At 45.8% G+C, this 24,606-nt stretch overlaps 1 protein-coding gene across 2 annotated transcripts in view; it reads right to left on the bottom strand.

Annotated features, from left to right (window-relative positions):
• Positions 1-24,606, bottom strand: part of CSAD (cysteine sulfinic acid decarboxylase) — a 133,285-nt gene that overhangs the window by 48,165 nt on the left and 60,514 nt on the right. For both annotated transcript variants that reach the window (XM_085654650.1, XM_085654649.1), the window contains exons 10-11: positions 24,228-24,292; positions 24,063-24,144 (exon numbers count right to left, since the gene is read on the bottom strand). In XM_085654650.1, coding sequence (XP_085510776.1) covers positions 24,063-24,144; positions 24,228-24,292 — 147 coding nt within the window. The remainder of the gene's footprint in view (positions 1-24,062; positions 24,145-24,227; positions 24,293-24,606) is intronic.

Genomic DNA, 24,606 nt, shown 5'->3' with positions numbered 1-24,606 from the left:
CCTCCCACAATTTGCGAACTATTTTCTCCATGTTCCACATTCTTAATCCTGAGTTGCCCACGGCCGCTGTCATGTCAATAGAATGGCACTATATGTTTCACATATTACGTAAAATGGGTTTCCCAGAGGTCATAATACAGTGGATCCGGATCTTATATACTGGCACATCGGCCGTAGTGTGCGTGGGTAATCATACATCTGAGCCATTTCGGATTGAACGTGGTACGAGGCAAGGGTGTCCGCTGTCCCCTCTTCTGTTCGCCCTTGTCCTTGAGCCACTGGCTTGCAAGATTCGACAATGTCATAGAGCATCAGCCCTCAATTTTAATCACCGGCCAGTCGGCATATCGATGTACGCTGACGACATGGTTTTGTTTATAAGAAATCCCCAGACACATCTATCCCCGGTCCTCCGGGAGTACATTAAATTTGGACTGTACTCCGGACTCGCGATCAATTGGGACAAGTCGGTTGTTATACCGCTAGCGAAGATAACGTCCCAGCCTCAACTGGAATACCCCTTATTATGGACGACAGAACCAGTTAAATATCTCGGAGTGTGGGCACACCGCGATCCCGAGGTGGTAATCAGGAAAAACTATGGTAGAGCTTACGACACACTGGTGCGTCAGGTGGATGGATGGTTGCGCCTCCCCTTGTCCCTAGCGGATCGCATCGCTGTGTTAAAAATGGTTGTCCTCCGCTTTCTATATCTATATTGCAATATACCGGTTAAATTGACTCAACAATTTTTTAAAACATTGCGTACCCAAATGCTGCGCTTAATATGAGCGGTGACGAAACCCTAGAATTAGCTAGAAAACACTAACCATGTCATATGACAAAGGGGGATTTGCAGCGCCAGACTTTTATGTGTACTATCTCTGCGCACAAGCGCAGTATGCGTACTTTTGGTACAGACCACATGACTTTGTTCCACATGTAGCGGTGGAGGATGGGGACGCCCATCCCACCCCACTTAGAGGAATACTTACGCATACTGTCCGGCACACGCCACGCACGTAAATTAACACACTGGACATGACTATTGACACCTGGCAGTCGATTGGACGTAATGCGCACAAACTGCCACAGTACGCACTGGCACTGCCACTGGCGCACCATGCTGCCCTGTCTGTTACACAGGAGGTGGGTCCTCTGAAATCACTAAAAGAAGCCGGTATAACTCACATGCAAGACTTGTATAAACAAGGACGCTATCTAGAACAGAGCGATTTGACATACATACAGAACCCCACACCTTTGTTTGTGTATACTTGCCACCGTCTAAAATGTGCCATGAGAGATCACTACCCATGTTTCCCTGCTGAACCCCCAACACTCAAGGCCCTACGGTTGATGCTGGTGACTCCATCTAGGAAAAAACTAATCACTAAATTATACAGGGCTGTGCAGGAGGAGACGGTTAGTGGCCACGATAAAAGTCTAGCAAGGTGGAATGATGTATTAGATCCCCAATCACGGGAGAGGAGTGGGAGCGGATGTGTCAATTGACGGGCCGCCTTACTCCTAATGGGAACCTGCGCATTATCCACTTCAAATTCTTACATCAAATATATTATACCCCATCCAAGCTACACAAAATGGGGTTGAGGGAGTCGGATCAGTGCAAACGGTGTGGAAAGGAGGGTGCGGATTTCCTGCACCTTGCCTGGAGCTGTGAACCAGTGTTTGGGTACTGGAGAGAGTGTCTGAATCATATTCACATAATGACGGGGGTCTTGCTTCCCTGTGTGCCTACGGTGTGTCTGCTGACTTATGTACCTCAAATGAAAGGCATTGCGGGCAGATTTGTGAGGTTGCTCTTCTGTTGGCCAAACGGCGCACTCTGTTTACGTGGAACAGTGCAGCTAAACCAAAATTAAGTGGGTGGATGTCGGATATGGTATATTGTAGGGAAAACTTAGAACTGTATGCAGAAGAGTTGCCTATCTCTTCCAAACCGAAGGATATCTGGGGGCCGTTCAAACGTTTTCTTGCTGAGGCAACACCGGCAGATGCTGATTGATTTTGTACACCATGTATATTAATACTGTTGTTGATACACAACTGTCATTGCTGCGGGACCACTGCAGAGCATTCACTGTGTTTATGATGTGCACTTTGTGATCCGTGAATCTATCTGGAACTGTAATGTTGTTGAAACGTTTTGTTCATTATGTTTACGCTGCTCACAGATGACAGCGAGCTGTATTGTATTTCAAATAATAAACAGATTTAAAAAAAAAAAATGCACTAGCGGTGAAGATAAAAAGTATTTTCTGGAAAACAACGTGGACATTGATTGTTTCAATAATTCAAAGAAACAATTGAAAGACCCCACATATAAATTTAGAATAATGGGCAGTCTTTCTAAACTGGTTTGTTGAAACCATGAAACAAAAACAAGACTCTGAGGTGTGACGATAAAATGAATTGAAATTAGGATTTCTAAAGCGCACAACTACCCGTAGGTGTCTAGGCGCTGACTTCCAGAGGGTGAACCAATGTAAGGAAAAACGTCAGACAACAGAGTGTGTGCCAAACGAAGTAGATGACAGTGCTGCGCTAGTTGTTAAACAGCCAGGTGTTAAGAGCCTTGCGAAAGGTAAACAGATTTTTTGTGGTTTTTAGTGTCACAGAGGTATCGAGTTCCAGAGCTTGGAAGTGGCCACTGCAAAGCTCTTGTTTTCCAAGTAGCTCTTTTGAATTGAGGTACAACCAAATTGGCCTGGGAGGAAGATTTTAAAGTCCAGGAAGGGATGTATTGTTGAAAGAGTTGTTTAATGGATTCTGGATCCACAAAATGAAGGGCCTTAAAGGCTATGCATAGAGATTTAAACATCACCCGCTTTCTAACCGGGATGCAATGAATTACGGGGAGAGACTTGGAGAACAATTGATGTTTTGGTATTCCCAGAAGCAATCTGGCAGCTGCATTTTAAGCCATTTGGAGCTTGTCCAGAGCTTTCTTATGGGCAGTCAAAAAAAGCCCATTGCAGTAGTCTATTTTAGAAAAGACCAGAGCAGTGCTCACTGCTTTACGTAGGTCCAGCGGGATAAAAGGAAAAACCTTCCTAAGTGATTTGAAAATAAAGAAACACGACAAAGTGATGGCATTGGCATGTCCAACAAAGGAAAGTTTCTCATTAAATTGGACTCCTAGATTTTTCACCTTAGGTACAGGAGTTGGGAGAGCACCCATTTCTTGAGGCCACCAGTTAGGGGACCAAAATGAAGGGTGATTGCCAAAAAGCAGCACCTCAGTTTTGTCTGAATTTAACTTCAGACAATTTTTGGACATTCAACTACCGATCTGTGACATGCAGTTGTATAAACGTTCTGCCGTGCTGTCAGGGTTTTCTGTGACTGACACTACGATTTGGGTGTCGCCAGCATTAGAGACAACTGAGAAGCCAAGTCCTTTTATCAGAAAATCCAAAGGGGTAACGTACAGATTGAAAAGAGTGGGACTCATAGCTGACCCTTGTGGTACCCAACAGGGAAGAGTAAAAGATGTAGATCTGTGACCGTTACATTCCCCAAACTGCGTTCTGTCAGTGAGAAAGGATCTGAGGAGCTTAAGAGCGGTACCTCTAACTCTGATCTCGAACAAATGATTGATAAGGAGATCATGGCTAACAGTATCGAATGCTGCCAAAAGATCTAACAAAATTAGGACAGCGTTCCCTCCTTTATCTAAAGTTGTTCTGACATATTCAGCAGCTGTAATCAAAGTTGCCTCAGTGTTGTGTTGGCCTTTGAAGCCAAACTAGGAGGAATCCAGTAGATTATGATCCTGGATGAATAGAGAAAGCTCTGTGTTTATGGCTTTCTCTATCAACTTGGCCGGAAAAGGAAGTCGAGAGATTGGTCTATAATTGTTGGGATTATCAGCATCCAGGAAGAATTTATGCTATTTTCCAACTTTTGGGGAAGTAGCTAAGGTGGAGCATTTGGTTATAAATCACTAAGTGGTGTCCAGGAACTATAGCAGAGGCTAGTTGTAAAACTCTAGGGGGGGGAAAGGGTCAAAAGGCGACCCTGATTTGATTCGATTAAACAAGTTGGTTACTTGACCAATTGTAAGGGGGGAGAACGCTGAAAGAGTGGTATTCCTAGATTGAGATGGTACTAAGGAGTCGGTTTTCAAAGAGTTGGCTTCACTGATAGCAATTCCTAATTTGGGCCCATTGGAAACTGCTGACTATGAGTTTACGTTCGAGCAAGTCCCTACCGGGTTAGGGCTAGAAGTTAAAGCGTTAAAGATAACCTCTACCTTGTCTTTAAAGAATGTAGCGAGTCTCTTACAGAAAGAGGCATCTGCATTAAGATTCCTGGCTGGTGAGGGATTGCTTAGCTTGAGCACTGTGAGGAATACTCTTTAGGAGAGTTTAATCCAGAGTTCATTTTATTAATAAAAATGTTGGATTTGGCTTGGTCAGAAGTTTTTTATACTGTAATAGTTCTGCCTTATAAGGATCCTTGTCCTCGGTACTATAATTCAGCCTCCACTTTCTCTCTAACCTTCTACATGATTGTTTGGCCAGTCTGAGCTCTTCATTGAACCAAGGTTCAGATGGTACAGTTTGGTTATTATTTCAGCGTTTGGTAGGAGCTCTGCTGTTAATGGAATCACTTATCCATTGATGATAATCCTCACTTGCTTGATCAAGATCAGGAGATACTGGTTTATTAGATTGAGTTAGTGTCCTCATGAGTTGGCCTTCCAAAATGAGGTGCCAAGGTCGATAGCTGGAAGTAGGTGAGATCATAGGCTCTTCCAGACTGTGACCCACTAAGTTCAGTTGGAACATTACTGCCTTATGGTCTGACCGTGTTAAGGGTAAAGAGGGCAAAACCTGAATTAAAAAATAATCAGAAAAAATGCCATTGAGGGTATGGCCACCAGAATGCGTGGGAACGCAAACTAATTGCGACAAACCTAAAAAAGATAGAGAGGCTATAAGATCCTGGGTATCTAGGCCCTCCTTATTCTCCAGATGGAAGTTAAAGTCACCAAGGATAGTAAAATCAGAGGAGTTGGCCTTAATTTCCATGGTGACTTATCCAAATCTAAAAAGAGGTTTCTAGGGCCGGGGGGGGCTGTAAATCAAGGCACTTTTAAAGGAATAATGATTTGAAAGACCAATTTTGAAAGCCAGGGCTTTAGAGACAATTGCTTGGCCACCGCCTCTGCTCCCAATGCGATCCAGCCTGATAAACGAGTTGTCAGGAGGGGTGGCAGAGGCCAAGTCTGGCCCTGAAGTGGCGTCTGCCCATGTCTCAGTTACAAAAGCGATGTCAATACTTGCACGGTCTAAAAAAATCAGCCATTTCAATTGCATGTTTTATGAGTGATTGAGCATTCAAGAAAGTGCATTTTATTGTTTCTGCCATGCATTTCCGAGTACCAGCCACAGAATGGGTAGGCGAGTGTATCTTAAAGCATTTAAGTCTGAGAGAGCAGACAGGGCAAGTTTGACATACCGGTGCATTTCCACGGGACAGCATGGGGCCTGTACAGAATTGGGCTTCAGATTTGAGAATAAGTAGTTCTTTCCTACAGTACCTCAGGCCATCGCGATGGTGAAGAGCGAAACCGGCAGGGGAGCTGGCGCTGGGTGGTACCGGAGCGCAGACAGGCACAGATGGGCTTGCCTTTGGAGTGCATTTGGCACACCTGTGGTGCGCCTGCTGAGCTCCCATTAAGTAGAGTGAAAAGGTGAGCCGATCTCAAGACTAGACCGCTGACCCTTCCAAAACGGCACCGGTGCGTGTGCAATAGAGAGAGAAGCACACCCAAGCACAACTAATGGCCGCAAGTCAGACCAGGAGACCTCAGAAGATCAGGTAAGGAGAGCGTTTTTAAACGAAGGCAAATTAGTTAAAAAAGTTAAAATATAGGACTCCTGCACCCTGCAACATGCAGCAGTGCAGGAGAACACAACACAAAATATGCAATAGGTGAAAGAGCCTTACGAGGCTAGCGTTACTCGTGGTATCCCCCCGGGAGTCTGTAGCGCGTCTGCTACAGACTCCCGGGCAGGCACCAATGATAAACAGATATACAAATTTCTCACTTGGGAGACACAGACAGGGCTTGTTTTCCGACAGTGTATATCCACCTTATATGTTTCCCATATTACTAGTGAGACCACAGGAACTCTAGAATAAAAGGAGGTGACATATTAGCCGTTCTAAGCTTCTCCATATCTACTTTAGATTCAAGGGGTGCATCATAAGGAACATCTGGGAATTGAAAGGCGCTGGTCAACGAAATGATGGCAAGGGGCACGCGAAAACCTGTGCATGCAAGAACAGTGAGCAGGCGCCTGTGTCAAGCGTGATCAATGCAAGAGCACAATGAGAGGCTGACACAGCAACGCTCCCCTTTCCACCCCCAAGTTGATCTCATTAATTACCCCACCGTTCTAAAGTAACGCAATGGAGTGGTTGTGCTTGTACTTCAACTATCATCCAGGATAGTCTAAAGATGACCGCAAGATTTTGAGCAATAGCAACTGAATGGACTTACTGACTAGAGCAACACACTCTTTCAGCTAGAGAAAAGACATTGGCAACCCCAACAATACTGACTGTGTGCAGCCAGAGGTCATTCTACCCCCATTGGAATGCCCATCCTTTGGCATAGAAGGCCAAGTCAAAGGTCATGTTTCTTGGTCCCCACCTAACCAAGAAAATATGAGGCAACAATTTCCCGGTATAAGTGGTAGCTCTCAGAAGTTCTGAAAAGAAATGCAAACTGTATTTGATTGATGCAAACCCAGCTGGGCTGATGACAATCAATTGTTACACATTATTATGCCAACTGAAGTGAAAAACTGATTATCAGACAAGGACAATTGGCTGAGACAAGCACCCATCAATGAAGCTGCTCTTATTGCTGTTAGAGAGACATTGTTGAACGCTGTAGTTGAAGCTTGACCTGTTAAAACTACACAAGCCAAGATTAATAATGCAAACAAAACAAAGACGAAGACCCTGTGGATTACCTTGATTGTTTCAAAGATGTGTTTGATTGTTATTCCGGTATTGTTAATGTTAAGGAATCCGCCCAAGAAGCTGTTGGAATAGCTTTTGTTCCAGTGTTATTGCCTAAGGTTCAGAAACAACTATTTGTGCTTGCATCGGATGGCAAACTAATGGTCCTTCCGGATCAGTTTTAGTTGCAAATCTTTGCGGTGCTGTTTAACAACCAAAGAACAGAATCCACGAATCCACTGAATGTAAACTAATGCCTTTATAAATACAATCTGTCTAACAAACGGTCAGAGACAGAGGGGCCAGGGAGAAATGAGATGGCAAAATGGTTGGGTGGGGGTGACAGGCAGGACAGGAATGTGGGAGGTCTGGGCCAAGCAAGGGGCGTGCCTGGTGGCTCCTCATGTTTCAATTGTGGTCAGTTAGGCCATTGGAAACTATTTTGTTTAAATGTGCCTCAGAATTCACATGATCAGTCTGAACAATATGAATTCACCTCTTTCCTGTTATAAGACCCCAAAGGGGGCCACCTGCTCTGCTGAATGCTTTAATCCCTGTAGATAAGAAGGGACTGTATATGACTGATGTGTAAAGAGAAACAAGGGCACCCAAGGGGATAGGTCAGGGACCTCGGGAACTAATATGCTACAGGAAACAGTGGTCCCTGAAATTAAACAGGTAAGTAATACAATAAATATAGCCTCAATCGGTTCTATATTGCAGCCAGTGTCCAGCCGGACAAAGGCACCTTTAATATACAGAGTTTAATGACAATAATCAAGGGAAGGTAAGTTAAATCTCAGTGGGATACAAGCCTGTATCCTACAACTTACATATCGTATTGAAAGCAAAGTGCGAAAAACTACTTAGGCAATTTACATGGGTGTTTCAATCAGTAAATACTTCAGGTAGTGAAACATCTGATACATACAAGGTCACCTTCACAATAATTTATATACAATAAACCGAGTGTGTAAGGTAGACAACTGTGTCGACGGCGTTTCGATCCTTATCAGGAGGATATCGGATCATCATCAGGACTAATTAAATAAAATTGCCCGTACATAAATGCCTGAATTACATATATGACAAAGAAACGACAATAGAAAAATTGGAAGGAAGAGGGAGACAAAAAATTACACAAATTAAATCAACAGTGAAGGAAATTATATTAAAGATATATGTCAGATGCGGATCTCTTATAAGACAAGAAGACTAAAAGGCTAGCAGTGTACGTCACACCGGAACGGGGTGAATGAAACAATGCATTCGTAAATAGCAATTACCAGCCACTGAACATGGTGGTAGGGGGTGCCGTTAGTTACATTTAAAAATATGCAGAAAGTGATGTGGTACGCCACGTATAATTCAGCAGAACGTTGTAAACGAAGACAAATTGTGAAACATATATCAGGTTATATCAATGACCTTTAATGAGTCAAGGACCAGCATAGCTGATTCGCGGTGGTGTGGAATACAATTAGAACTATGCATCAAATGACAATGAGCAATCAAAACTAACGTCAATATCATAACCCACGTTTGGAGAGACATAATACAGAAGGACAGTATGCATTACATATAGCTGGTGAGAACAATGTTGCTGAAAAGCTGCAGTGTTCTACATGCTCGTCGGCGAGTAACATGGCGAATGTTTAAAATAACGCAATGAACAGATAAAGTGGTACCGGACTAAGCATATTACGGCACACAAGCGGATGAGAAGCGCAACATCCCAGAAGTGTGGGAACAAAATGGTTACTTCGAGTGTTAAGGTGTATGAGTACACGGCGTAAAGGACAAGGAAAGATTTCCGGGCTAGTCTCAGGTGTCGTGTGTTGGGCTCGAGGGAAATTGATAGGCGGCCTGTGAAATATGAAACAACCCGTGAGGAGGGGGTGAAAGCGGGTGAGGAAATACTGGAGGTAGCTTACTTACGGGATTTGGTATCCGGGGTTGAACAAAGCCCACAGTCGGGAATCCATCTGAAAAGACAGGTGGCATTAGGGCTGCAGACCGCTAACAAGTTAAAGAGGCGATGGAAGAGGTAAATTGCATCGCGAGTGCTTACCTCGTGCATAAGAGAGGGTAATGTTCGGCGGCCGCATCCGATAACAAGGGTAGGAGGTGCTCGGGATGTGAAAATGTGAGCATATGACGTGGAAGGAAGGTCATGTGATACGCAGGAAGGGCGTGTAGCCAATAGGAGAAGGGAAAGGTGTGTGGCCAATGGGGGATGACAGCGTGATCGAATCAAAAGCTATGCGAGTGGGTTGTTCAATTAAGGCGCCATCTTAGAGTGGTAGGGTACACCGGAAAAACCATATAAGCAAAGAGAACAACATGCATTGAGTTTGTTAAGAAGATGCACAATTATCAAGTAACGTAACCTTAGTAATAATTAGGAAAAAGGTAACATATCCAATTACAGTCTGCAGGAATAGAAGACTTAAAGAAGAGTTAACCATAAAACAGCAGGAAATGAAAGGTTTAAATACTGCACGGCACTCAATACTCAAGAAGCGTGGCCTGAGTAGAAAATGGAGAATAAGTAAACAATCCAGTTAAGGTCTGCACAGATGGAGGATTAGAGAAGTTGGAGGCTCCAGGGAAGCCAAAGTCAAAGTTTTTGAAAATTATAGTAGTGCGGTCCAATCCTCAAGGCGGTTAAGCCCTGTGTGAATGCTGCCAGTCTTCCGGATCCATTTTAATTCCTCTTTATTTAGCAATTGGGAGAGGTCAGCTCCTCTAGGTGGCATTCTGACGACAGAAATCACTGTCCAGAGTATGTTATCTTCAGTATGGCCTAGAGCTTCAAAGTGTTCGACCAAAGGTGCGTTAGGGGTCTTGCATCTGAGTCTACTCCTGTGCTGGCAAATTCTGATTCTGATTTTTTGCGTAGTTTGACCAATGTAGATTTTATCACAGGGACAAAAAATAGCATAGATAACATTGCTTGTGTTACAGTTACTGAAGTCCTTACGTACAGGTCTAACAGTGCCAAATACAAATTCCTTACAATCTGAAGTGAATCTACATGCCGTACAATTTCCACACTTAGTGTGTCCTTTTAGGGGTGGGAGACCCCAATGAGCATGGAGAGTGCCAGAATTGGGCAGACTGGGAAGTGCAGCTCCTACTAGGTGATCCTTGATGTGCTTACTCTTTTTGAATGCAAAAAGGGGCCTATCGAGATTAAGCACACCAGCGTTTATCACATTCCAATGTTTGAGTACACTTTTACGTAATTTGTTCGAGGACAGAGAAAAAGTGGTGATGCATACAATGCGGTTTTGCGTTTCCTTAGGTTTGGGTATAAGAAGGCAGTCTCTGGGGCAGTACCATGCTCTCTTGAGAGCAGTACGCATCAGTCTTTTGGGGTATCCCCTGGTTGTCAATTTGTTGCTTAACGTTTTGGCTTCAGAAAAATAGTCTTCTTTGAGAGTGCAGTTACGTCGTATACGTAAAAATTGGGAATAGGGTAAAGAATCTCTCAATGCTCGAGGGTGATGGCTACTATACTTGAGCAAAGTATTACGCTCTGTGGGCTTCCTGAATAGACTAGTGATTAGATGACCTTCATTGTGTATTATATTCAGGTCTAAAAATGCAATAGATGTTTTGTTGTGTGAGAGCGTGAATTTGAGCCCACCGCAGTTGTTATTGAGCCAGTGTAAAAAATGTTCAAGCGTAGTTGGAGTGTCATGCCAAATCATAAAAATGTCGTCTATGTAGCGTTTCCATAGAGAAATTGCAGAGAAAAAAGGGTTCTGCTGTACCAGTATATGGTTAGTTTCAAGAGCGTTCATGTACAGAATGGCCAAATTTGGGGCAAAAACAGCTCCCATTGATGTACCTTTTGTTTGTTGGTAGAACTGGCCATCGAATAAGAAAAAGGTTTTTGTGAGACAAATCTCGAGTAGTTGTAAAATGAAAATGGTAGGGACTGCGTGTGGTCTAACGCGTGTGTCCAAGATACCCTCAATGACACGTAATGAGTCTATTTGGGGGATGTTTGTGTATAGTGATTCGACATCGAGAGTGCACAGAGTATCTGTGCAAGGGTCGTAGGTGTGGTTTTCAACTAACGTAATCATTTGCATGCTATCTCTCACATAGCAAGCGGTGGATGGCACAAAATCTTTTATAAAAAAGTCTACATAGAGCCCCAGGGCTCAAGAATAGAACCACATCCTGAGACGATAGGACGTCCGGGTGGATTCAGTTGATCCTTGTGAATCTTGGGGAGTGTGTAGATGACAGGCGTGCATGGTGCCTTGGAATTAAGGAACTGATATTCTAGTTTGGATAGAAAACCTTGGTCGAGACCGGATGTGGTCACTTGTCGGATGAGTTTCTGTAGTTCGGAAGTGGGGTTGGTGGGAAGTCTACAGTAGTGGTCTGTATTTTCAAGTTGTCTTAATATTTCATTCTTGTAGTTGGAGACTTCTTGTAAGACTATTCCACCCCCTTTGTCTGCAGGTTTGATGACAATGTCATTGTTAGTCTTAAGGGTTTCAAGTGCAGATTTTTCGGCCAATGAGATTTTATATGGAATAAAATGACGTTCCTTAGCCAATTGTGAAAGGTCATTTAGTACAAGTTTCTCAAATGTGGAAATTTCTGGTGGAACCATATTGGATGAAGGAGAGAATGTAGATGCGGGTCTCAGAGAGGTGTTACATGGTTTGGGAGGTAGGGGATTCAGTAAAAAATAGCTGTGCAGTCGTATTTTACGAAAAAATCTGAGTGCTTCAGTCTGGAGGTCAAGGAAGTTTGTGTGAGTGGTAGGTACAAATGAGAGACCTTTATTGAGTATGGATAGCTCTGAGTCATTGAGTTGGTGTTTAGTAAGATTAAAGATGGGGAGTAGCAGATTGGGTGGTGTCATGCTCAAGGATGGATTGAGGGTAAGACTAAGATTATTCATAGTCTGAGGATTATCTACCATCGGTAGTGATTTCGACGTGTTTGGCGCTCCCCTGGAGGATTTTGCCAGTGGGTGCGTTTCAAACCACCTCTTTTTTGTGGTTCTTGTTGGCCACGTCCAAAAAAAGAGGAAGAAGAAGGGTTGTTTGGTACTCTTCCGGGTGTGCTGGTCCCTTCACCAGGGTCTGAGTTATCAGATGAATCAGCCGAGGTGTCTGAGAAACCCACTAGATTGTTTCCTTTGTTAAATCTACGCCACGGACGAGTATTACGTGGGTTACTATATGCTCTATTGACATAAAAGTCTTTGGTCAAATACGGGTATGTTCTTTCAATAGAGTAGGATTTAATATCTTTCTTTACTTTATTGGATTTTTTGTTTTGTTCTATTCTGTACAATTCGTCAACAGTTTTTTGTACTTGATCCAACAGTTTCTTACTGTCAGCTAGCGGGCCACTGTCGTTAATTTGTTTTTCAATGTCAGTTATTTCATCCAATAGTTTTTTCAATTCTTCTGTTGCTATATCAATACCCAAAACCATCCAATGCCTAGAGCAAGTGGTACTAATGTAACTAAAGTTTGTGATATATTTGGGAATATCGGTGAAGATCCCAGGTATGTTCCTGACCTGAAGGCCTGTAGGGATAATATCTGCTTGGCCATTAAAACTTTGCACCTTTCCATGTCAAGGCTGTCACGATATGAAATATAGTTGCTATCTGCTTCTGAGTTAGCATTGGGATGAAGTTGTGTGTTTAACCATCGCCTTTCCCCACATCTCTCAATGGGGATCTATATGGTTGTGTTCTGTCAACTGCCCATTTGATGAAACTTCATACGAAACTCACTGATGCAACTTTGCCAGACTGCGATCTTGTTAATTATCCTGATTTGTCTCGTCTCCAAAATAATAAAGGAATCATTATGACTGGTTATGCCCTCTATAACTTAAACTAGGTTTTTGAGTCAATGCTGAATGTATATTCATCTTATGTTATGCCTATGTGTATAGTGGACTAATAACCCGTGAGGGTAACCAGGGGCTTTAGCGGGTGTGTAAGTGAACGTCCCCTCCGAGTTATTCAAAGAGCCAGGTCTTAAGCTTCTTGTGGAACTCAAGAAATGAAGAGGAGGGGGAGGAGCCTAGCGCTTGACCAAGATGGCCGCGTGAGCTTAGGGCTCCCGAGCGCCTCGCGCCCTCCGTCGACTATCCTGTCTCTAATCCTGTCTGCATGCATGGCATCGTGTAGATGATTGGTCAGGGAGCCGATTGATGCTACCCGCGGTCGGATCGTCCACCGGGAACCGGACTTAAACCTGGCGGAAGACTGCGGCCTATCTCCCGGGGAAGCCAGGGGCTAGAGTTGGCTGGATGCCCGACTCCTAGTTGAAAAACAACGGCCAGGCGAGGTGTGAACTGCCGGACGGAGGTCCCCGCACTTTCACTTTCGATTTCGCTCCCTTTGTCAGCCCTGCTACTGGAGAGCTCTGGATGGCTTTATTACCCCGGGGACGCTCTGTAGGCTACTCTGGCGGTCCACGGTAGAACTGATCACTCCTCATTCCTCTCCTTGAGAGGGACCCGTCTTAACTGAACCGACCTGCTTGGAGTCAACCATGTCGGGCAAAGCAGAAGGGGATCGGCAGAAGCCTAAGTCTACCAGGCGGGGAACCTACACCCAAGTCAACAGCATGGACCGATATGCTCTGCAAAAGGGATCACCGAGTGGATCGAGCCAGGTGCCGGATGCCCAGAAGGAGGACTCGCCTGTGGCCCCGGAGCTCTCCCTGCAGGATGTCATGGGCGCGCTCGAGGGGATGCAGACTTCGATTGGGAGGCAGTTTGAGGCCCTGGCGCATTAGGTGGATGCCATTTTGGTGGATGTCAACCTGATCCGTGCGGACTTGGGCAAAACGAATGAACGGGTTAAGAACTTGGACCTCAAGACCACGGGCCTCACTGATGATGTTACGGAACTGCAGGCCGAGGTTCGTAAGCTGAGGTCCGAGAGTGATCTCGTCGCCCGCCGGCTGGAGGACTTTGAGAGCCGGGCCAGGCGCAACAATGTGCGCGTTATCGGGGTCCCGGAGTCCTCGGATGAGGCTTCGGTTGACCTGCTTGTTGAAGACCTGGTCCTCAACCATCTGAAGCCCAAGGGCCTTGGGAAGTTCTTTGCGGTGGAAAGGGCCCATAGAGTGCCGGGCGGGAGGCCTAAGGCGGGTGCCCCGCCGAGGCCGATCGTGGCCCGGCTCTTTCACTTTCGAGATCGGGACGCTATTCTGCAAGCATCGAGGGTGACAGGCCCGGTCCCCTTCCAGAACGCGTCGGTGAATTTCTATCCGGACTTCACCCAGCAGGTGCAGAGGCAGAGACAGGGCTTTCTGGGGGTGAAGCGGCGGCTCCGGGAAAGAGACCTGAAGTATGCCATGCTCTTCCCTGCCAGACTGCGGGTGGTGCACGACGATCGGACATTCTTTTTTGACTCTCCTGTTATGGCCGACGAATGGCTGGACGCTTTGCCCCGGCGACGGACGGGGGACGACACAGCCGAGGATGGAGACAGTGGCCGGGATGGGCAGGGCTGACATCTCGGGGCCGGTCTGACTTGATTTGACTATACTTGAAGACTTGCATAGAGTGCAGTAACTGTGGAGGGTTGCGGGAGGACGAGGGTTGCTCTTTTCCTCCCTTAGGGTACTTTTTGTAGACTTTTTGTTTTTGTAGGGCGACAGGCACACTGCAAGTTGGGGGGGCTTTGTAAGCTGCAGCAGGGGTGCAGGGTGGGGGGAGTTTTAGGGATTTTGGGGTTGTTGTTGGGGGGTTTATTTCTGCAAGGCATGATGCTTATATCCAGGGCTGTTCCATGGTGGCTCCTCGGGTGTGGGGTGGGCCTCTTTTCGTTTGAGGATGGGGGGTAGGGGCTTAAGTGTTATAAGCTGGAATGTTAATGGGTTGGGGGATCGCATTAAGCGGGGGATTGTTTTGCAATTTTTGAAACAATCAATGCCGGATGTTGCCCTGCTGCAGGAGACGCATCTTATAGGAAATACGTGCTATGCCCTGAATAGGAAGGGGTATAAATTCATTGCACATTCAGGATTCTCATCTGGGTCCAGGGGTGTGGGCATCCTAGTTAGAGCTTCGTTGCCATTTGAGGTGGACTCCACCATTGTTGATGATAGGGGGAGGTTTTGCAGATCTGGGTAGGGCCCTGCTGGATCTCCCGGGGGGAATGCTTGTGGTGGGAGGGGATTTCAACGCTGTTTGCTCCGGCCTGCTGGATAGACACCCGCCCAGAGACACAGGGGGGGCTCAGAAATGGCTTCCAGACTTCCTAGACACGCTTGGTCTGATAGACTGCTGGCGGCTCCGGCACCCCACACAGAGCCAGTACACGTTCCACTCCGGGGCACATGGTAGCCTCTCCAGGATTGATTACTTGCTCACTCTGGCCGCGCATGCCTCGTTGGTATCCGAGGCGAGGCACATGGCGCGCGGTATATCTGACCACTCGCCAGTGTGGATCCGGCTGGATCTAGGTCGGGAGGGAGGAGGAAGGGTGGCCCCGATCAACCCTTGGTATTTCCGAGACCCCAAGATGCGCAGCGCCCTGGTAAAGAAGGTAGAAAAATTTTTCAAGGACAATCAGGGAACCGTTGACTCGGCAGTGTCGCTGTGGGAAGCTTTTAAGACCATGCTTCGGGGGGAGGCCCTCTCCCTAGTAGTGGCTGCAAAGAGGCGTAGAGATGGTGAGATTCTGCAGGTGGAGGAGGAGATCGCGGCTCTGGAGGGAGCGATGGAGGAGGAGGTTACAGAGTCCTCACTGCATGAGCTTTGTTTGAAGCAAACAGAGTATAAAGACCTGGTGACGAACGCCGCTAAGACCCTCAGTAGGGAACAGCAGGGCCGACTGTATGATGTTGGTGATAAGGCAGGGAAACTCCTGGCGTGGCTGGACAAAAAAGAACGGGTCAATAGAGTGGTGCCAGAGTTGACGGGAGAGAGGGGAGAGGCGATTGTGGAACCTGAGGGGATTGTAAAGAGCTTCTCGGACTATTTCTGTAAGGTTTATGCTTCTGCGTCGGATAGGCCAACCGAGGACTCGTGTGACCTCCTCCGTGATATCGAGTTGCCCTGCCTCTCTGCTATAGATAGGGACGATCTGGATGGTGACATAACGGTCGACGAGGTGGCGGGGGCTATCCGCGCGTTAAACTCGGGTAAGGCCTCGGGACCGAACGGCTTGCCGATCGACCTGTACAAGCTGTTCCCGGATAGGGTCGCCCCTCACCTGCGCGCCATGTTTTTGGAGGCGCGGGGGGGTGGGGCCCTCCCGTTGGATCAGCGACTGGCGTCGATTGTGGTCATACACAAAGAGGGTAAACCCCGCGATAAGTGCGCCTCATATCGGCCTATTTCACTTCTTAACGCGGAGCCGAAAATTCTGGCTAAACTCCTGGCGACCCGTTTGATTAGGGTACTTGGCGACTTAGTCCACCCGGATCAATCCGGCTTCATCCCGCACCGAAACACAGCGCTGAATCTTAGGCGTCTTCATGGCGTAATCGCCAGGGCGGGCACGTTGCGTGAACCGGCTATTGTGGCGTCTCTTGATGCCACGATGGCCTTTGATACGGTGGAGTGGGCATACTTGTGGGCCGTGCTGGCCAAGTTCGGTTTTGGCAGCGGTTTTGTGAGCTGGGTGAGGTTGCTGTACGAGGGGCCGCTAGCTAGTGTTGTGGTGAATGGTCGGGCGTCGACTCCGTTTCAGCTTGGAAGGGGTACTCGGCAGGGTTGCCCCCTGTCGCCTCGGTTGTTCGCCCTCGCCCTTGAGCCGCTGGCTGCGTGGATACGTTGGCACCCGGATATACGGGGCCTTCGGTGGTCGCCTGAACACGAGGACCGTATTTCGCTCTATGCCGATGATATCCTGTTGTATCTTGCCTCACCCAAGAAGTCACTTATAGTGGTCTGTGACGTACTCACATCTTTTGGTAGGAACTCGGGTCTCGTCATCAATTGGAGCAAATCGTACTTGTATGTTCTTAGTGGCGAGGTTCCACCGATCCCTAGAACATGTTCGATACAGATCGCCCAGCAGGGTTTCGTGTACTTGGGGATCTTTATCTCCATGGACTCGGCTGTGCGCTATGAGAAGAATCTGCTCCCCCCCCTGGCACGCCTGAGGCGCGATGTTGAAGGTTGGCGGAGGCTGCCGCTCTCCCTCGTTGGGCGTGCGGCCCTGTTCAAAATGATGTCTCTCCCCCGCTTTCTCTACGCCTTACAGAATACCTTGGATTGGGTGCCGGCCAAATACTTTCGGGAGGTCGAAGGCCTCCAACGGACGTTGCTGTGGGATGGGCGGCCGCGAATTGCTATTGCAAAGCTGACGCTTCCATGGTACGACGGGGGCATTGCGCTCCCAGATATCCGTCGGTACTATTGGGCCACACAGCTGAGCGCGATCAATCATGGGCTTTATGGCCCTGCTCTCAGCCCTGGGTATGCCATGGACAGGTGGTTGCTGCGTGGTGGTAACTATTACAGGGCGTTGTACTCGCAATCCCTAGACTCGTCCCTCACGGGGCCCACCGCTGTGGCAGTGCGGGTGTGGAAGATGGCAACTGACTCGCTGGGCTGGAAGGATAAGCTCACCCTCGCTACCCCGTTGTTTGAATCGGAGAGATTGGGAAGGCTTTGGCATTCAAAAGGTTTTGATAAGTGGGACCTGATTGGCATCTCCAGGGTGGGTGATGTGCTGCATAAGGGGAGGGTGAAGTCCTTTGAGGAGTTGCAGACTGAGTATGAGCTGGGGCCCTCCGAGTATTTCAGATACATTCAGATGCGCCACGCCCTCCGATCAGTCCTCGTGGAGGGTGAGAAGGTGCCTGAGTCCTCTCCCTTGGAGGACCGGGTCCTTGATGGCCACATGCCCGAAAGCACGATCTCGCTCATATATAAGAAACTTATAAACGTCCGGGCGGACATGCTTCTGGGGCTGAGGGACCAGTGGACTAGTGATGGCCTCGAGTTAGATGATGAGGATTGGCAGTCAGCTGTTTCTTCCCCTAAGGAGGTCGCGATCCCGTCGCGCCTGAGGCTGGTGCAGCTTAAAATACTGCACCGAGTGTATGTGACGGGGCCAAGGCTGGTCCACATGGGGTTCTCGGAGGACGGCCTGTGCAGGAGGGGGTGTGGTATGGTGGGTACTTTCCTGCACATCATTTGGGAGTGCGGTGTCATTGTGGAATTCTGGAGGGGAGTCCATGCAGTAATGGGGGAGGTGACAGGCATTGCTCTGCAACCGGAGGCGCGGTGCTGTCTCCTGAATATCTGGGGGCCCACTGACCTCGATGAAGCGCGGACCCAATGGGTGACACTGGGTAACATGGTCGCTAAGAGGGATATCGCGCGATTGTGGGGCTCCTCGGGGCCCCCCACACTGACTGCGTGGAAAGAGAACATGGACTGGAGCATGTTTAGGGAGAAAACAGTCTACTGCTCTAGAGGCCGCCCCCGGAAGTGGCACGCCATCTGGGGGCGGTGGAATCAATACAGGGGGGGAATATGTCTTGCCCCTGATCTCGAACCGCCCGAGGAACAGCTTTCCCCCTGACCTTCTTTCCAGCACAGACTGATTTGTGAATTATTTGGGCCTCTGCTGTCCCCCCTCTTCCTCCTTACACTATCTTGTAACTGGTAGATGAGTGGGGTCTGGCCTCCCCTCGGGGCTCTCACCATGGGATTTTTTTAGTGTTCTTGCCTTGCTGGGGTTTGCTGTGCTTTTTATGTTTGTTTAAAATTGAACCTTTGCACTTCTCTTTGTACTTTACTGGGGACGCATCACTGTTTCTAATCATCGATGCTGCCGAACCTCCTGGCTGTCGGCTGAATAGCTGTGTCCTGATTTTTAAATAAAGGTTTTCCAAAAAAAAAAAAAAAAAAAAAAAAGAAATGAAGAGGAGGTTCGGATGTGTTGTGGGAGGCCGTTCCATGTTTTTGGTGCAATGTATGAGAATGAAGCATAGGTCACTCATGCTATCATTTTAGCTGCAGGGAAGATTCTAAACATTTTCACTGATCCTAAGTGCACTTTGTAGGTGTCCCACGATTTCATACTCCACTGGAGACAGCAAGGGTTCCTGACCTCTGCGGAACTTCTTAATGCTCTTCCGTTGCTTCACAAAATTGCTATTGTCAAATGTGCTGCACATCAATCCACACAGGATGAAATATCTAAAAGTCATACTCTTGTTGATCAAGCTGCAAGAAAGGCTATTGTGCCTATTACGTCCGACATCACTCTCTACCTATGTAAGGTTGCAGAACTCCTATTGCCCACCATGCACGATCCTGCTGAGTTAGACAATTATGCTCTGAATGTTATAACTGAAATATAAGTGCAAAAGAGACCTCGATGAAGTGTAGCGCAACACATACAAGACAAACAAGGGAGCATGGTTATTCGTAGAGTAATGCTCACAAATTTAGCCCGATTAAACCTCGATGTTACAGATGTCAGTCAAAGTGGCATAATTCGTGCTTCAGGTACTCAGTGGTTTGTTCCCTGTTTCCCTTTAATTTCCCAATGTACTGACATACATGTGCTACTTACTTACCCACCTTCATAAGGTTCCTTTGACCTTTTGTAGATACATTTCATTCAGATGCATCAATGTTGTACTTATGTTTATGTTTTAGTTCTAGTATGCATGTTCTTTGGATGGACTGAGGCATACCCATGTGCCCGAGCTGACGCTATCACTGTTGCTAAAACTCTCCTGAGTCTTCATCTTAAGGTTCGGAATCCCTCTCTGGATCAGAAGTGGCATGGAAACTACCTTTGTGTCCTATGTAGTAAAGGAGCTGTGTCAAGCTTTAACAAATTAACTGCACTTTCACTGTGCTTACGACCAAGACCTCCTGTCCACTGGGACATCGAAAGCAAACTATCTAACATGTGTGCATTAACTGTGCGTAAGTAACACCTAGACAAAAAAATAAGATTTGTTCTTAAGAGAGTGTCCTAGTTCATCCCATGCTACTTCCTGCTAAGCCTTCAGAGTCACCAGCTTTGCCTGAGTTGCACTTGAAAGATGCTGTGACTACAGAGTACTACAGACAACTAATTTGTGACCTCAATGGCTTCTTTTTCCAGGTCAAAGCTGCCTTACTCACCAACTCAACAGAAGCCTGATACAGTACATAACTTGAAGACTGGGTCCAGGTAAAGATCCACAAATGAAAATCTGCACTCCAAAACCGGTGGAGAGGCCCATACCAGATCCTGTACCATGAACAATGTTGTGAAGTGTAATGGACTTCCTGCTTGGATACACACACCTCCTTGCAACTGGTCTACTGATCCGACACACACAAGGAACCTGATGGGCTCCCAAAAATGCAACCCAAAAACCTCCTGCACCTGCTATCCAAAGGAACACAGCTCTTGGAATCTTTAGTCTTCTGAACCATGCTTCTGTACCTATGAACCAAGTTTTTCCCACATCTGCAACACACAGTGCTGCAGCACCTGCCACTGCGCTGTCATCAGAATTCAGCTCCTACTTCTGCCCACAACTATAGCCTGCAACTCTAGTTGTGAGAAACCTCACAGCTACCTCATCTATTGGTGGTTCTGGCGACCTTCTTCACTGCATGTATCAGTTTAGATGTGATATTCATATTTTAATACTCATCCCGAGGGATATATTACCGGTGGCTCCAATGAACGTACCTTTCTTAAATAACCATTAATAATAAGTCTCTTTTATCAATTAACACAGAACGGAGGTCTATTCCCTCATTCGTTCTCATTTGCAACATTATTGCTTTAGAAAACTTTTGTCCTGAAGAAGGTGAAGGAGATACATCTCACTGAAACGCTGCGGCGACCTTTTTAGTTTTCTTGTGATAATCATAAACAATGCATTAGTATCATGAAATGTTTTTAACTCATAAATGATCATATTGTTTTTATTATAATAAAAAATGTTTTATATTGTCAATTTTATTGAGTTTATTTAATCTCAGTTTTACTATTTTAAGTATTTGGTTTTATTTCTGTGTACTGTTTAACCGCGATTACCATATCAAATTACAGTTTCAACACATGATCCATAGGTTTATATTAGCTGACTAGGGACTTACTTTGTTTCTTCAGCCTGTTCGGTTGGGTTATTTTGTGGCTGTCTCTGGCAGACATGAAACTATCATGCACATGGAAACTGATGCCCACTTTTGGGACAAACACTGCACGTACACCAATATGTTTCTATAGTTTTTGGAGAACTACAAGCAGAACATAAACATTTTCTCATGCTGGATATGTTCCATTTTTTTCACTGACTCTAATGGAAGGGTGCCCATGGTTCTGATCCCCTCAAGGAAGAAGAAGAATGCCATGAACTACATGCTGCATGTCATTTTATTCCTGAATGTGACAACGCCACTACTTTTTCTTCTGCTCACAAACAAGCATCTGCAACTACTTGATCAACGATTTTGCCCCTTATCTAATACTGCTTTTTGACTAGCTTTAATGATTGGTAATGGCAGCATCATCATAGCCACATTCTGTGTTACACACCCCTTCTTGTAATTAATGAATCGTTTTTATCCAACTCTTATATTGACCTTCCCTCTGGAGCCCATTAACTCGGGGTGGCGCACCTGATCAGCCGGGAACTAGGTTTCACTCCCAATGGACTGGTACGAATCCAGCTACTCTGCTTACGTGGTACAACGATTAGACACTCCAAGCCACTTCCTCCTCCTTTGCACACAATATTACTCAGTGACACCTCTGAAACTGTCTGATTATTTGGTATTCTGTTCCCAAGTTACAAAGCAGGACTGTATCTGCGAAATACAAGTAGCTCAAGTGGTAAAGGAGATAGCAAACCGTGACTGACCTTGGTTTGATCTCTGATCCACTGGAAGCCTACTGAACTGCGATTGTTTAAAACGGAATGGGTCTTGATTTTGTCCTGGCTGACAAAGGTGGAGTTAGTGCCATCATAGCTACTGCATGTTGTACATTTATTTCAAACCCTTCTCTAGGCATCATATTAGTGAAAGTGTTAAAGGATTACATACTCTTGGTTACTGATTTGCATTTGATGATGTTTGGATGATGCTTAGAATGCTTTTTTAGAGCTGAGAATAAGTTATTGAATATATGTTCAGCATTGTCCTTGTGTATTTGCAGAGTTACCTTCTTGTCCACTTCTAAATTGCCCTCATCTCAAGTCTGACAAGACACAAGGGTATGTCCCCGGCTTATCCATTGAGACTGGTCAATGATAAAGATGGTTATGCTAGCTCTGAGCCCAGTTATAGGTCTTTGGAATGTTTTGAAACAAAAATGGACCGGGAAGTGAATTGTTTAATATGCAACGAGATGTCTTAGGAATGTGCAATAATTAGCACAAGAGAAATGGATTCTGAAATAATAATTTTCATTGGCATAACAGTAATTTGCCATATTTTCTATTCCTGCTTCCAAATGCCTCCGGAAGTGCCCCTCTCTGATATTTTGAGCCTCTCATTCGTGTTTTAGCTCCTAAGAAGAAAAAGTGTTGATTAACTAATTCAGACAAAACTTTTACAGTGTTGTTATAAACAGGTCGCCTTCTTCATTTCTCATGATCGCAGTCCTCGAAGATCTGTATGCTCCCTTTTTTACTTTTACTAAATGTCGCATTTGCAGAACCACAGAAGACATTATATAAATGTGTTTCTTGCCTTTATACAATCAGTGTGCTCCATTCCAGCTTTCTAGGGAAACCACTTTCTATGGTAACCACTGACTGACTGAACTTGTGATTCGCAGACTATATTTGCTAATAAACTCTTTCAGACTACATATTAGCATGTGACCAGATTTCTTTGAGAGCCCCTTTGTTAAATAATTTACATATTAAACATTAAAAAAGGAATTATACTAATGATTTTCTTTGTGGGGTAGATGCGCCCAACTTAGGTCCAGAAAGGTGAGAACCATACCAGATTTTGAACAGAACTACAGACGATGTAAATTAGTTCTACTTAGAATTGCTTTTTGTAAAGTTATTTTATATAGGTATGAAGACATCTATCATGGATTCGACCCAAGTGGACCTACATTTGAAACTCTGATTTAGAGTATACATGTTGTGTACAAATTTTAAAGTTCAGGCATTGTTGAGTATTAATTTTGTCTTCTTCTGTCATTTCATGTTTTTGCGACCACAGCGCGGCGGGTAGACTCACCAGAACTAGTTACTTTGTGACTCCTTTATTGGTGGCAGAATAAAAATGGATACCTGGATACATATTAGGTACTCTGAACATCGTATAGGAAAACATGTGACAAGACCTGTACCATAAAGTAAAGGACATATAGGCATATATAAGATATGAGAGCAACTAGGGACACCGACTGAAGATGTATGCAATGTGGAATGAATCTTGTAAAGTTTGGCCCCTACTAAATGTGCCATAAACTCCAAGAGACCTCTTAAAGTTATTAAACAGCCAATCTTAAGGATGAAGAATTTAATTGTAACTTAGCCCCACAGCAAAGCTATGACTACATTTAAATTCTGCGACTGCAGAATCAGAAAGTGGAACTTTGCTGAGAAGCGGAGAGAATCCAAGTGCATATTCTACAGTAGGACCAGTGGGCAAAGAAAGCGGCACCACAAACTGAAGAAAACCCCGACAAATTTTGCTCTTCAGTTATCCCACTGGATTTACTTTTCTTTCCAAAGCAAGTTACTGGTCTTAGTCAGATATCCAGAAAGGACAGTCAAAACTTTGGTAACTGGCAGTGTAAAAAAGGCATTCCTTGCACGATTCCACAAGCATTTTTGGGCTGTTGTTAGTGTTGAGTTATGGCATAAGACCGTTAGAAGTGGACAGTGCATTAAAACCGCTAACTTTGCGTAGTATCTGCGACAGTTTACTGTGCTAAGTGACATTACAGCAGGGTGACCTTCATCTTATCATTAGCTTGTAGAAAAGTTCATGACTTTAGTAAGAAGGCAAAAAAGTTTAAGTAAATATATGTTGCATGGCGCTCACAGTAGATTCACAAGTATTTGGATCCTATTTAGATGTTCCCCCCTCACTAGGACCCTTACCGTGGTGTCCTTCAGCAGGAGGGCGGAGCACTGTAGGCCGGCCATCAACATCTTGTGTGGATTCCAGGCCACCGAGTCTGCCCTGCAGAGAGCAAGCAAGAGTGTGAAGATGGCTTTCAGCACGGATGGCACCCTAACCCAACTTCTTCGTGAAGTAGCACCCACCTCTCAATGCCATTCAAGAGATGTCTGTGATGTCGCGAGAGTAGAGCACTCCCACCCCAAGCTGCCTATTGAGAGAGAGAGGAAGGGTGAAAGTGAGATAGAGAAAGAAGGAGGGTCTTTACATCCTATTCATTTGACATTTTGGAAATTCCACGTTATATCCAGGTTACGTGCATAGGGTTAGCATTCAGCACATATGTTCTAGAAGGCAATGAGAACTGGAGCTTTTCACTTATAGGTTGCAAGTACAAGACCAGCTCATATTGGCATTCATCCAAAGCCAACAACTTCTGGGAGGTGATTGGTGGACTGCTTGATACAAGCCTGGTAGCCCACCAACACTCTCAATGCTTATGTGCCCAACTCACTCATTATCTCA

This window comes from Triturus cristatus, chromosome 4_1 (genome assembly GCF_964204655.1).
Source record: "Triturus cristatus chromosome 4_1, aTriCri1.1, whole genome shotgun sequence".
Taxonomy (NCBI): domain Eukaryota; kingdom Metazoa; phylum Chordata; class Amphibia; order Caudata; family Salamandridae; genus Triturus; species Triturus cristatus.
The sequence above is the reverse complement of the archived record's forward strand: the minus strand, read 5'-3'. Positions and strand labels throughout refer to the sequence as shown.